This window comes from Lygodium microphyllum, chromosome 19, assembly GCF_053477565.2.
Source record: "Lygodium microphyllum isolate KBCC chromosome 19, Lygodium_microphyllum_v1.1.10, whole genome shotgun sequence".
Taxonomy (NCBI): domain Eukaryota; kingdom Viridiplantae; phylum Streptophyta; class Polypodiopsida; order Schizaeales; family Lygodiaceae; genus Lygodium; species Lygodium microphyllum.
The window spans coordinates 128,525,498-128,537,794 of NC_141153.1; the positions used below are offsets into that span (position 1 = coordinate 128,525,498).

The 12,297-nt window shown below is 40.8% G+C and overlaps 1 protein-coding gene across 1 annotated transcript; it reads right to left on the reverse strand.

The window, feature by feature from the left end:
* Window positions 1-2,371: 2,371 nt before the first annotated feature.
* LOC148020371 (pentatricopeptide repeat-containing protein At2g33680-like) lies at window positions 2,372-5,922 on the reverse strand. Its single transcript, XM_087699685.1, has 4 exons — window positions 4,188-5,922; window positions 3,846-3,916; window positions 2,609-2,683; window positions 2,372-2,563 (listed from the first exon to the last, which is right to left on the reverse strand). The coding sequence occupies exons 1-4, from the start codon at window positions 5,920-5,922 to the stop codon at window positions 2,372-2,374; spliced, it is 2,073 nt and encodes a 690-aa protein (XP_087555811.1).
* Between the last annotated feature and the right edge of the window lie 6,375 nt (window positions 5,923-12,297).

The following is a 12,297-nucleotide window of genomic DNA, read 5'->3' on the forward strand; positions in this document are numbered from 1 at the left end:
TGGGAGTTTGAAGATTAATTTTAATCTCATGTTGGTGTTCCAATCTCAACACTGTAAAATGTCTCTATATGTGTCTTCAAAAATGCATATGTTGGTTTCAAAAGTATACTAACTTAAAATGTGTTTCAAATTTGTCTTTTAGGATTAGCATATGTGTATCTTCAAATTTGTCTTTTAGGATTAGCAAGTTTTGATTAGATTTTGTATATGCAGAGTCTATGGCATGTAGTAGAGAGATGGCTTTGTATTGTGCTTGGGTGATATCTGTTATGATGCTAGCCATGCTAGATTGTATATCGGAGGAAGTTGATGATATTGCAAAGGCATGGCTTTATGAGGCAAAAGTTGTTGCCAAGATGATGAAGGCAAAGACCCTAAATCATTGTCGAGGTCACCTTACTCGACGATGTTGGGCTTATCCACGCGCCCAAAATTTTTATCAAGCCACTTTAATGGGATCATACACAGCCCAAATGTTCAAGAAACGCCTTCGTGTTAGCAGGGATACATTCCACTATCTTTGTAACAAGTTGTCTGCTGTGTTTGGGAGGCAAAACACTCGCATGAGACAAGCCATACCACTTCAAACCCGTATTTGCATAGCTTTGCATAGGTTGGCAAGTGGAACTCCGCTCGAAGTTCTTGCAGATCTCTATGGATGTGGGAAAGGTACAGCATGTCACATAGTGCTACAATTTTGTGCAGCATTGGTAGCATCAGGATTGAAGGATACATATATACGTTGGCCAACACCGTTTCGAATGCAAAAGCTTTCCGAACAATTTGAAGCTATCAGAGGCATTCCCTTTGTGATTGGTGCCATTGATGGAACACATATCCCCATCATAGCACCTAAGGACAATGCAGCAGACTACTATAACAGAAAAGGTTTTCACTCTATTTTGTTACAATTGACAGTTGCACCTGATTGCACTGCTTGGGACTATGATGTAGGTTGGTGCGGGTCCATACATGACTCTGTGAACTTTGGCAACAGTGCACTTGGGATCCGATGCAACAAAGGTGACCTTGGCAAGTATTGCTTAGTAGGTGATTGTGCATACACAGCAAAACCATACATGCTAGTTCCTTTTAAAGGAAGCAAGGAAGGCTTGTCTAAGATGAAGTATTATTGGAATTTCATCCAGTCCAGTACACGGATGGCCGTTGAGAGGGCTTTTGGAATGCTGAAGGCAAGGTTTCGGATTCTCCTAAAACGCATAGACATGGATCTGCTTAATGTTCCTGACATTGTCACTGCATGTCTTGTGTTGCATAATATTTGCATACTACATGGTGACACCTTTGACATGGATTGGGTAAGGGATGCTGAAACAACCCTCAGGCAATCAGTAAACCTTGAGGTAGGGACCACAAGGACATCAACATCCACCTTATTTGAAGTTCGTGCAGTTCTACCAATGTCAGAAGCGGAGGTGGTCAATCGAGCACAAATTGAAGCGGATGATGTAGAGACCAACAATATGGGTAGAGGTACTGAACGCAGGGACAATTTGGCTCGAGTAATGTATAAGGAGCATTGTCGTAGAAACATCCAAATGGTTTTTGGTGATAGTGAAGATGAGCATCTAGGTGAAGACGAGTAATCTACAATATAAATCTACAGATTCAGATTCAACTTTGTACAAATCTGCTTAGCAATTTTTAAAAATATTCTCTGAAATTTATAATACTCTGTTACATGTTCATTTCTGTTCTTTTCTGTGTACTCTGTTATTCTGATCAAAATTAATGGTATATCAGTAGCAAATTTTGCAGTGTAGTAATGTCTTCCTTCTATTTTGAAGGGTATATAGTCCATAACACAATAACACTTTTGTTATATGGGACTCCTGCATTTGCTTGTGCTGCTATCAGCTTTGATGCTGTTTTAATTTGATAGCCAGAATATATGGTGATGTAGAATATATGGTGCTGTTTTAATTTGATAGCCACAATGATGCAGGAAATGCTTCTGCTATAGTTTTGAAGTCAAATATTTATGATGATGCTGGCATGTCTTGGTTTTAGATGACTTTAGTTTAGACGACTTTTAGTTTAGGGTGGTAGCTTTCTCTTAGCATTTTCATGGTTTTAGATGACTTTAAGTTTAGGGTGCTGCCATTCACTACAGGAATCCATGACAATTGGTAACAAGTCTACAATGTTAAATTCGTGGTGTGGCTGCCATGCCTCTCCTACCAAACTGATAAGGACACAAATTGGGGTTTGAATTTTCATTCTATTTATGGCATTCCTCATCTAGGCACAAAGGTCACCTCCAGTTTGAGGATAAGGACACTGGAGAATCTCTTTGGAACTGGTGTATAGCGTACAAGAGGAGAAAGTTCTACAAGAACTGGTATATAGTCTAGCTGCCTGTTCGTGCCCTCTTTGGTACTGCATCAGGTACTGCTGCATCACCTGTTCTTGGATCCGACAATGCGACTTTCACATCAGAGTTTGCCTCAGTGCAACTTCTGAAGCCAACTTTATGTGGTAAATCAAAGCTTAAGCATAGCATTCTCTGTTCATGTGCATACGAGTCATTAAAAATTGCCATCTGAAAGTATGAAATTATTTATCAGAATAATGGATACTAACTTGCCTTGTTGGGAGCAACATCCCTAACTTCCCAAACATCAGGATGCTCAATATGTCCATTTAACGCCTTTTCTGCACGCTGTAAAACATGAAATGTTGACATTCACGCCTATATGCTGCCACTTAATTAGACTTTCCTTTACAACCTGTTAACTGCTTCCTGACTGCAGTTGCATTATGCAAAATTTTGTATGCTGATTCTGCTACTCAGAATGTTTTGTTGATTTGTTTCTAACAGGATTTCTCAATTCAAGTGTTTCTAACAGGATCTCTCCATGCACTTTAGAAGTCCTTAGTGGTATGACTCCGTTCCTGAACAATATTTGCTGTAATTTGCAGCTTTAATAGTTGAGGTACTTGGGCACTTGCTTTTGTCTGCAAATGCCTGCAAGTAGCCATTTTGGAAAGGCAATACCTTTCAGAAACATGGCTAAGAGCATGATGTTTGTCAGCAGGATATCATCTCAGAATTGCTTAATGAACTCTTCAAGAGAGTAAGAATTTATGCCACTCCAGCCGGGCCTTTGTTGAGACTCAATAGAGAAGTTTATTGAGGTATAACTCTGAGATAATGGGTAAAAAGCAAACATTTCTGTTAAATGTAAGAAACGAACCTTGATAACGTCCTTCACAGTTTCATGAACTCGCATGAAGCAGTAACAGTGAATTCAAGGTAACGTTCCCTTCCATGTTCTTATGGAGAAAAGACCTTGAAATACATTTGGAGCAAGGCATTTCAACTTATAAACCATCAATCATCCAATTATTTTACACAAAAAACGACAAACTATATGTGGAGAAATATAAGGAAGAATGCCCACAACCTATGTCTCACAAAAAGACAAATCTGGTCTATACATGATCTACACTACAATCAATATGAAAAACCAAAATTTGAGACCTGAACAATGCATGAGTTTAAGAAGCCTGTAAAACATACAAATACTCTGCATTCTTCACTTTCTGTCCTCTCTAGCTGCCATTGAGGGGCCCTCTATCTGAATCTCTTTTTTTAAGAAAAGAAATTCGATCAATAGCACCTCGGAGGAAACCCCCTTCAGGCAAAGTACAAAGCACAAGGAACTCTGCAAAGAGTGGCTAAGTACATCACAAAAAGAATGGTTGTGTGAACAACCAATCTGGTGGGCTTTAATGCCAAACCATCTGAGGTGCAATATGGAAAAACATGCCCAAGTCCCAAGTCTGCAAGAGGGCCTTGCTCCTCATCCTCTCACAGTCACCTTGTTTCCTCTCCCATCTCCAGCCATAGTAGCCAGAAGTTTTGGAAACAGCAAGATCGGAAACGAGTTTCCTACAGTATTAATTTTAAGGAAACATCTAAAAATTTGTACAATATGAACATATAAACAATGCCAAATCTTCCAGAATATAGGTCATTTTAAAATCACATTACAATTCATTACTATTAACATCATCAAAACAATGGCAGTTGATACAATGTTTAAAAGGAACCTCATATCAAATATCAATCTAGAGCAAGGACATGTCACACATTCTAAAAGTGGCAAATATGAATAAAAGTGGCAGAAGTGTCAAATGAGTCTGAAGCTTGCCTCGTGAACCTTGCCAAATGTTCAATACATAAATGGAAACTATTAAAAGTAAATCATCAATCTCAATGAAGGCATGTCCTGGCTTCCTCCAGGCTTGTGTCTGTTTACGAAGCTGTTTTAATTTGTCCACTTCTTTCCACATGCCAGCATCAGCATAAATATTTGACATCAAAACTATAGCAGAAGCATTTCCTGCATCTCGTAAGCTGATAGCATCAAAGCAGCGTCTTCCTACTTCTACATTACCATATATTTTGCAGCTACCTAGCAAAGATCTCCAGCCTACCATATTCTCCTGGAATCTCATGCTTTGAAGCAGTTTTTCAGCTTCATGCAAGCGACCTGAACAACCAAGAAGGTCAATCATGCAATTATAATGCTCAAGGTTTGGCCTGAACCCAAACTCATTTTCCATTGAACAGAAGCACTGATAAGCTTCCTCAATCAAACCCAAATGGCTACACACAGAAAGTAGGGAGACAAGGACAACACTGTCTGGGTTCAAGCCTTCTTGTCTCATCTGCTTAAAGTACCGCAGCGCTAAAATGTAATTCTTATGAAACGAATATCCTGCAATCATTGCACTGCATGTGACAACATCATGCTTGAACAATGTTTCAAACACTCCATGAGCATCCTCCAAGCTTCCACATTCAGCATAAAGATTTATAAGGGCACTTCCAATCACTTGGTCAGTATGCAAGCCACTCTCAACAACACATGTGTGAATAAGCTTGCCCTGATGCAGAGCACCTGAGAGACAGCAAGCCTTTAAGATGCTAGCACACGTAACAGCATTAGGTGTCACTCTAGACTGCTGCATCTGCTCAAAAAGTGTCAAAGCCTCCTGGCCATTGAATCCATATTGCACATATCCATATTGATCAAATGCTCTTCTTGCTTCAATGAGACTCTCACACTTAGCAAGCATGTCAATAAGGGCATTCCCAATAAGAAGATCAAACCTGCAGTGGCTGCAAAGGATGCCAACATGCATCATTCTGCCCTGATATAGACAACATGCCTTGAGTACACCAGCAACAGTAATGTTGTCTAAACCCATTCCCTCCTGTTTCATGTCTTGGAAAAGCTGAAGTGCCTCTTGGCTATACCCATGTTGAGCATATGCAGCAATCATTACAGTCCATGTCACTGCATCCCGCCTCAGCAACCGGCCAAATAAACTGCCCGCATCTTTGAGAGACTTAGACTTTGTGTACATGTCTAATAGAGAGTTTGCAATTACAACATCAGACTCAAGAATAGTTTCAATAATGTAGGCATGAATCAGCCTACCAACATCTAGAGCTGCTAAACTGGCAACATCTTTCAAAGTGCAAATGCATGTCACTTTGTCTGGTGTTCTTCCTTCTTGGTGCATCCGTTGAAAAAGTTGAATGCACTCTACAGAAAGCCCTTGCTGAACATAACCTGCGATAACTGCATTCCATGTTACAACACTTCTCACTGGCAACTTTCCAAACAAATATTCAGTGTCCTTGAGTTCTCCACATTTTGTATACATATCAATGAGACTGTTGTTCAGGGAAAGATCTGACTCTAATGCAGCTTCAAGAATGTAAGCATTTAGTTGTCTTCCCGTATCTGAGGCTGATGTCCTAGAACATGCCTTGAGAATGCTAAAGAGGGTGACATTATCAGCCTTCAAATCCTCCTTTTGCATTGTGCCCAAAAGAACTAGAACCTCATGGAGATACCCCACATTTGCATATCCAGCAATCATGGCATTCCATGTCACTATGTCGCGAATCTGATGGTTATTGAACAAGGTGTGGGCATCCTCAAGATTCCCACACTTAGCGTACATGTCAATAAGGGTACTCCTGACATAGATGTCAGACTCGAGACAGTTATTAACAATGTCAGTGTGGATGAGTTTACCAGAAGTAAGGAGCCTTGCCTTGGCACATGCTTTGAGGGCAGCGACAAAGAGATAGTCGTCCGGCACGACATTGAACTGCTGCATTTGAGAATAGAGCTTGACGGCCTCGTGGTTGTGGTCCGAGTTAGTGTGGGCAGAGATAACAGCATGCCAGACAAATGTGTTCGCTTTGGGGGCTTTGGTGAAGACCTCACTAGCCTCAGGTAATCTTCCGCATGCGGCAAACATTCGGATGAGGCGGCTTGCCAGAGAATCAGAGAGCGCGACATCGTTTGTACAGATCGACCAATAGATTCGCCTACCTTTGTAGAGGTCTTTTGATTTGGCACAGGCCTGCAGAAGGCGGCAGCACGCATCGACTGAAGTGTAGGAACCATTCTTATTCATAAGCCGGGACGATTCATTGCCATGGCACAGGAAACCTGTCGAAGCTCAAGCCAGCTAACATGTGAGAAGGATTCATAGTCGTAGGCTGCACATGTGCCGAATTGTGATGCGAGAGTACTCAGAGATCAGAGATCACGAAGCCGATTACAGGTTTATGCAGATTTTGCTCCACTGAACGGAGCGAAACGCTCCACTGAACGGAGTGGTGGACAAGGAAACGAGCGTTTCGCTCCGTTCAGTGGAGCAAAATGCTCGTTTCGCTCCTTTCCTTGTCCACCACTCATGTGAATGAGAGGGCGGACAACTCTTTGGAAATCCTTGTGGCTGGGTGGAAAAGGGGATTTTTCACCCTTTTGTCCACCGGGCAAGTGTGAACCGGGCCTACGTCGCATGCGCATTGTGCGTCCCAAATGAAGGACTCAGGAATGTATTGGGAATCGACTCATACCTGCACAGTGCACTAACATAATTAGCCGTACCCGATTTCTTAATGCAGTTGCCACAGTATAGATATATATAACAGTACCGAGTCTTCACAAATATTTAAATTCACAGATGAGCTTGACAAATTCAAAAAACAAACCGTAACTTGTGGTTTAGTAGCCAACGATGAACTTTCCTTGCATTTGTTGATGTTAGCCGCTTTGAGTGTTGCATAAACCTGTAGTTTGGGAGCTTGTTTCTGTCATTCGTAATTTGTCATGAAGTATCCCACGAATCGAAGAGAAAGTAAGTCTTAAGCAGTAGTAAGTTTAATCAATTAGCTTAGTCCCTTGCTCCAATACTTTAATCAATTAGCAACTGCCAAGCCAAGATGCATGTGAGCATGCAGGTAAAGGGGCCGATTTTGTGACGCCTAACTGCCCCCCGCTCGATTCACTGCCAAATATGGCGGATCGCTTTGCCACCTGCAAATATTTGCTCGCAAGCTTCAATGGGACACAACAAAAAGAATTTGGATGATTTTGACCATATTTTGGGGTGTCTATGGCAGAGGTGGTGGGTAAGTACTGTTATGTCATGTTGGTGTAAATACACCTGAAAGCCTCGAGAGCTGAAAAGGCATGACATCCTTTCATATCATGCAGAGCATTTATTATTTATGTATGCAATACTTTGATAAATCAATCATCTCTCTTGCCTAATTCTGTGTCTCTTCTCTCTTCTAAATTCTGCACCCTATCTTTGATACTCCTCTCAATCATGCTTTCTCTACCTGTCTTTGATAGTGGGAGGCCTTCTGGCCATGGCCTCCCACATGGTATCGTTCGCCAAGTTCTGCCTTGGTACCTATTGCCCACCATAGTTTGAGAGGAAGAAGAATATCAGCAGCCTGCGCGAAATTCTGTTATTGCACCAGCACACTTGAGAGGGGCAACACCTCTGATGCCCACCCCTGCAATGGTGGATGCCAACCATGATACGATGGCTAAAGATGACAAAGATAAATTGGGCATTTTATCTATCGTAGACGATGTTAGGTCTGCTCTCCAAGTGCACACAGAAAAAGAAGCCAATGAAGAAGTTTGTGCTGCCGCGCAACCCCCTGCATCGGCTTGGGGCCTGATGCCCATCCAATGAGAAGAAGACGAACAACCTACTGTTGGTCCTAGCACACTCGATTCTAGAGATCGTTGCCCTCCAATGCCCATCCTACCCTTGCTAGAAGTCGACCCAATGATGGTCAATAATGTTGCAAACCTAATAGATGATGACGACGACACCATTGCAGTCTTCCTTGCTACCCTAAGACCTGCTTTTCCTATAGCAGCCCTACCCTACAAGAATCTACATCACATGCCCACCCACTCGATTTCGGTGGATGTCCATGAGTTGGTTGAAGGAAACGGAGCACAAGTAGCGCCATTGGCAATTTTCTCTGAAGCACATTCATTCTCTGCCCGTGTACAACAAGTAGGCAAAGCAGGATTAGATGGAGAAGTCTCTGAATTCCCTCTTCTTTAATGCCTACAAACATGCACGTCAATGCCAACCCTTCTATGTGGGTTGATGTTGATGTGGCCAAGCGATACATTGAGGCTTATGCCATTCCTCCGGTGGATGCCGACCATGTACAATCCGTCCATGATGCAGAAGATCAAGAACTCCCTGCTAATGACGGGAGACTAGCCGATCATGCCTATGTCTCCCCTCCCTTCCTCCCTCTTAAAGGGACAACACATGCATGAGAAGCCCTCGATGCCCGGGAATTGTACCACGCTTGGAGCTTGTGCTAGATTTTTTGCATACCCAATGATGGCCATGAGTGCACAATCATTGCAGTGATAGGAAAGAAAAAGACGAAGTAGTTGCAATGCCCTTCCGTGCTGCTCTCGATGGCCTTAGTGCTACAAAGGACAACATAGAAGGAGGTCCTACTATGGACACAATTGTCCTTCCTGCCATTACTTCCCCTGCATTTGGCCGCGATCTTGATTCTACAATAGCCAGGAAATGTTTTCCCTGCGATGATTTTTCTCTTGCTGTAGACACGGCCCTTATTGCTACGGATCATGTGTCTACTGTTCTTTATGATACTATTCTTGGAGCATCCAATTTTAATGCTAGTCGTACTATGTATTTCAATACACAAGGGGTTGTTACGCTTGTAGATCTGGCCTTCCATGTCTACCTTGCAATGGCTGCTAATGCCTATGCTCGCATGATAGTATCACCAGCAACTACATGGAGAGCAGTCAGTTTCGATCGAATTAAGGGGGGGTGTTGCACTATATCGACCTCAACAATCTTATCACAAGTGCAAGTTAGAGTTTGTGAATGCAACAGATTCGAGGGCGCGCATCAAGATGAAACAATCTCATTTAATTTCATATTTTCATATTCATCAATTCCTTATTGATCCCAAATAATCAATGTAGTAGTCTATAAGCTCAAATTATAAATCTATAGAGTGAAATCCTTTTCTATATTAGCACTTCCATCACTTGATGGATTTTTAAAAAAAAGAGAGCACACTCTTATCCCATATAGGCACAACCATGCACTTGTAATAGGCTCAAAGTAATGAAATAAAATCCTCTCTCGGCATTCAGCTGAGGGGGGTGTTGGTGTAAATACACACGAAAGCCTCGAGAAGTGAAAATGCATGACATCCTTTCATATCATGCAAAGCATTTATGTATGCAATATTTTGATAAATCAATCATCTCTCTTGCCTATTTTTGTGTGTCTCTTCTCTCTTGTAAATTCTGCACCATGTCTCTGTTACTCCTCTCAATCGTGCTTTCTTTGCCTCTCTTTGATAGTGGGAGGCCTCCTGGGCATGGCCTCCCACATGTCAATGAGTTCTTTATCTATAGCTTAAGCCAACCATATCTTAGAGAACGAGGCTACAACTATGTCTAGATCATTTGAGCTAACACATTGAAAAATTTATAAGCCTTGAGCAAGCCCTCAATAAAGCTTGGTAATTTACACTGGTAAATGAAGAAATGAATGGGAAAAGAGTCAAAGGCATCACATACTAAGCCCTCTAACACATAAAAGAAGAATGTAAGGCCCTAAATGTGTAAGACTTGGTTGATGTTAAGAGCTTTGTAGAGGCCAAAAGAAAGGGTCTCTTGCTTCAAAAAGACACAAGGCAAGCCATAAAAGGAAATTTCATCACAATTTAGAGATCTACAACAAAGTTAACCAATATAGGAACTATGCTAAATGTGTTGGGCCAACGAATGTAGTCTTTGAGTGTTTTATGGGTGAAATGTAGTGCACATACCACCAATACCATTCCACTGAAAAAATCCATTTTTAAAAAAAGGAGATTTCTATCTGCAGCATTGAAATGCAGTACATAGCACATGATAGACTTTAAGTAAAATTTAGCCTAAATTGTCTCCATGCAAATTTTAAGCAACTCATTATTTTGAAAAGAGGAATGTTACTTTAGGTCTTATCATAAAAGGAGCATAAAAGAGACATGGAAAATCACGTTTTACTTATGTTTGACTCTAAAACCATATGGCTCTATCCTTACATTTACCTCCAAAACCATATGATCCTATACTACTTACATTTACCTCTAAGACCATATGGCAATGTTCTATGTCTTAAAAAAGAAAAGGTTTTAGGTCCCTTGTAGATCCATTAAGGTACAAAGGCTTATAGAATATGATAATAACTTACTAGTATGTTAAATCGTCTTTTTCTTCCCTTTACTAAAATTGCCTTAATCTCTCTCTATTATTATTATTGCTATTTATTGTGAAAGAGTTTGCTATATTCATTGCCTAACTTCATTATATGACCACAAGAGCATTCTCTAAAAGTCTTGTATGTCCTTTCTCATGACTCCCCCAAATTTAACTCCTTCCTAGAGTTTCTTTTGATAGAATAGAATAGTACTCACTCCTTTGGGGTATCTTATTCACTAGAGTTTGAAGTGGATGGACTCTCATCCTACTTTGCTCTTTTCCACACGATTGGCTTCTCTTTTCCTCTTTCTTATTTTCTTTTCCTTTTTCCCTAACTTGTTCGCTTATCTCCTTTGTGTGTGATTATTCCTATGTTATTTCCTGTGGAGTGATGACTTTTTCTAGCAGTGTGAAGATCCCTAGGGTAGGTGGTACTTTCATGGAGATTCCCAATGCTATGTTAATCACCCTAGCAAGTGCACTTGAAAAATTGATGATTATTCCCTTCAAATCAATGGAGCTCACATCAGGATCTTGAGTGAGAATCTTCTTGGTCTTGACTAGGGACTCGTGAACTTCTACTATCCAAACGTCATTCATATTCCTAGTTATGATTTTCCCCATTAGTTTTTCTTTCATGAGGGCATTAGACTTCTCATTGCAAAAGAGTTCAACTTGTTATAAGTGAATATGTGGTGGAAGATTTGGACTATTATGCACAATCATGGCATTAAACAATTGTCCATATTGATTGAGATTAGCCTTTTTCCATTTTTGTGAAACTATAGATATTCATTGGGTCTCTCATATTTTTCTCTTTTTTTTTGAAGAAACTACAAGGAAAATGAAGATTGCACGCACGCGCGCCCACACACACACACACACACACACACACACACACACACACACACACATACACACATACATGCACGCATGTACGCACACACACACTAACGTGCCACTACGCAATCACAATGTGAAAAACTCTGGAGTGCATCATCATTCGACTTTCTTATAGATATAGAGAGTCAATGTGATCTAAGTCATTAGTGCTAGCGTGAGTGGCATGAATGGTCCAAAAATACTAGATTTTTGGATAATTTTAGCCTATTTTTTATCTTATTTATTGTAAAAAATCCTTAAAAAGTTAGAAAAGCTTCTAAATTAGGATGGCATGCAAACGCAAGTTGCTTTATTAGTTAGTATTGGGATTTTTCATTAAAAAGAAAGATGGACAAAATCATGTGCATCGCGATCGCACTTGACAAGCTGAAAATAGCACTTTGAACTGGAAGAAGAAGGAGTGAACTGGGAGATTCTGGATCGGGTTTCCTGGGGTTTTACTCCCCCTTTTAGAGCCAACAGAGCCATTACATTTGAGTTCCAAAGTAGTAAAGAGGAAGTTGTTGTTTTGATGCACATTTTTGGTCTACGAAGAAGCTCCAGGAGATCTAATGCTTGGAGATTACTTTTGAGTAGTGCTAGACAAGGGATTCCAGTTTCTATCAATACATATTGATTTGATTCATTGTACTTTGTCGTTATCATGTTTACCTCTTGTCTATTATTTTTCTTCTCTTCCATCTCCTATCTCTACTTCCTTCTATCTCTGATCCTCGGTGGATACGACCTTTCGACAAAAACCCCTCCGACAACGCACGCACACACATGTGTGTAA

What these genes read in the sequence shown, in the direction of transcription:
- LOC148020371 (XM_087699685.1), bottom strand. Translation starts at nt 5,922, where the DNA reads ATGATTGCTGGATATGCAAATGTGGGGTATCTCCATGAGGTTCTAGTT. An exon ending in GAGATGGGAGAGGAAACAAG is followed by an intron (nt 2,684 to 3,845) that starts GTGACTGTGAGA and finishes CATGTTTTACAG; the next exon opens with CGTGCAGAAAAGGCGTTAAA. An exon ending in GGGATGTTGCTCCCAACAAG is followed by an intron (nt 2,564 to 2,608) that starts GCAAGTTAGTAT and finishes TCATACTTTCAG; the next exon opens with ATGGCAATTTTTAATGACTC.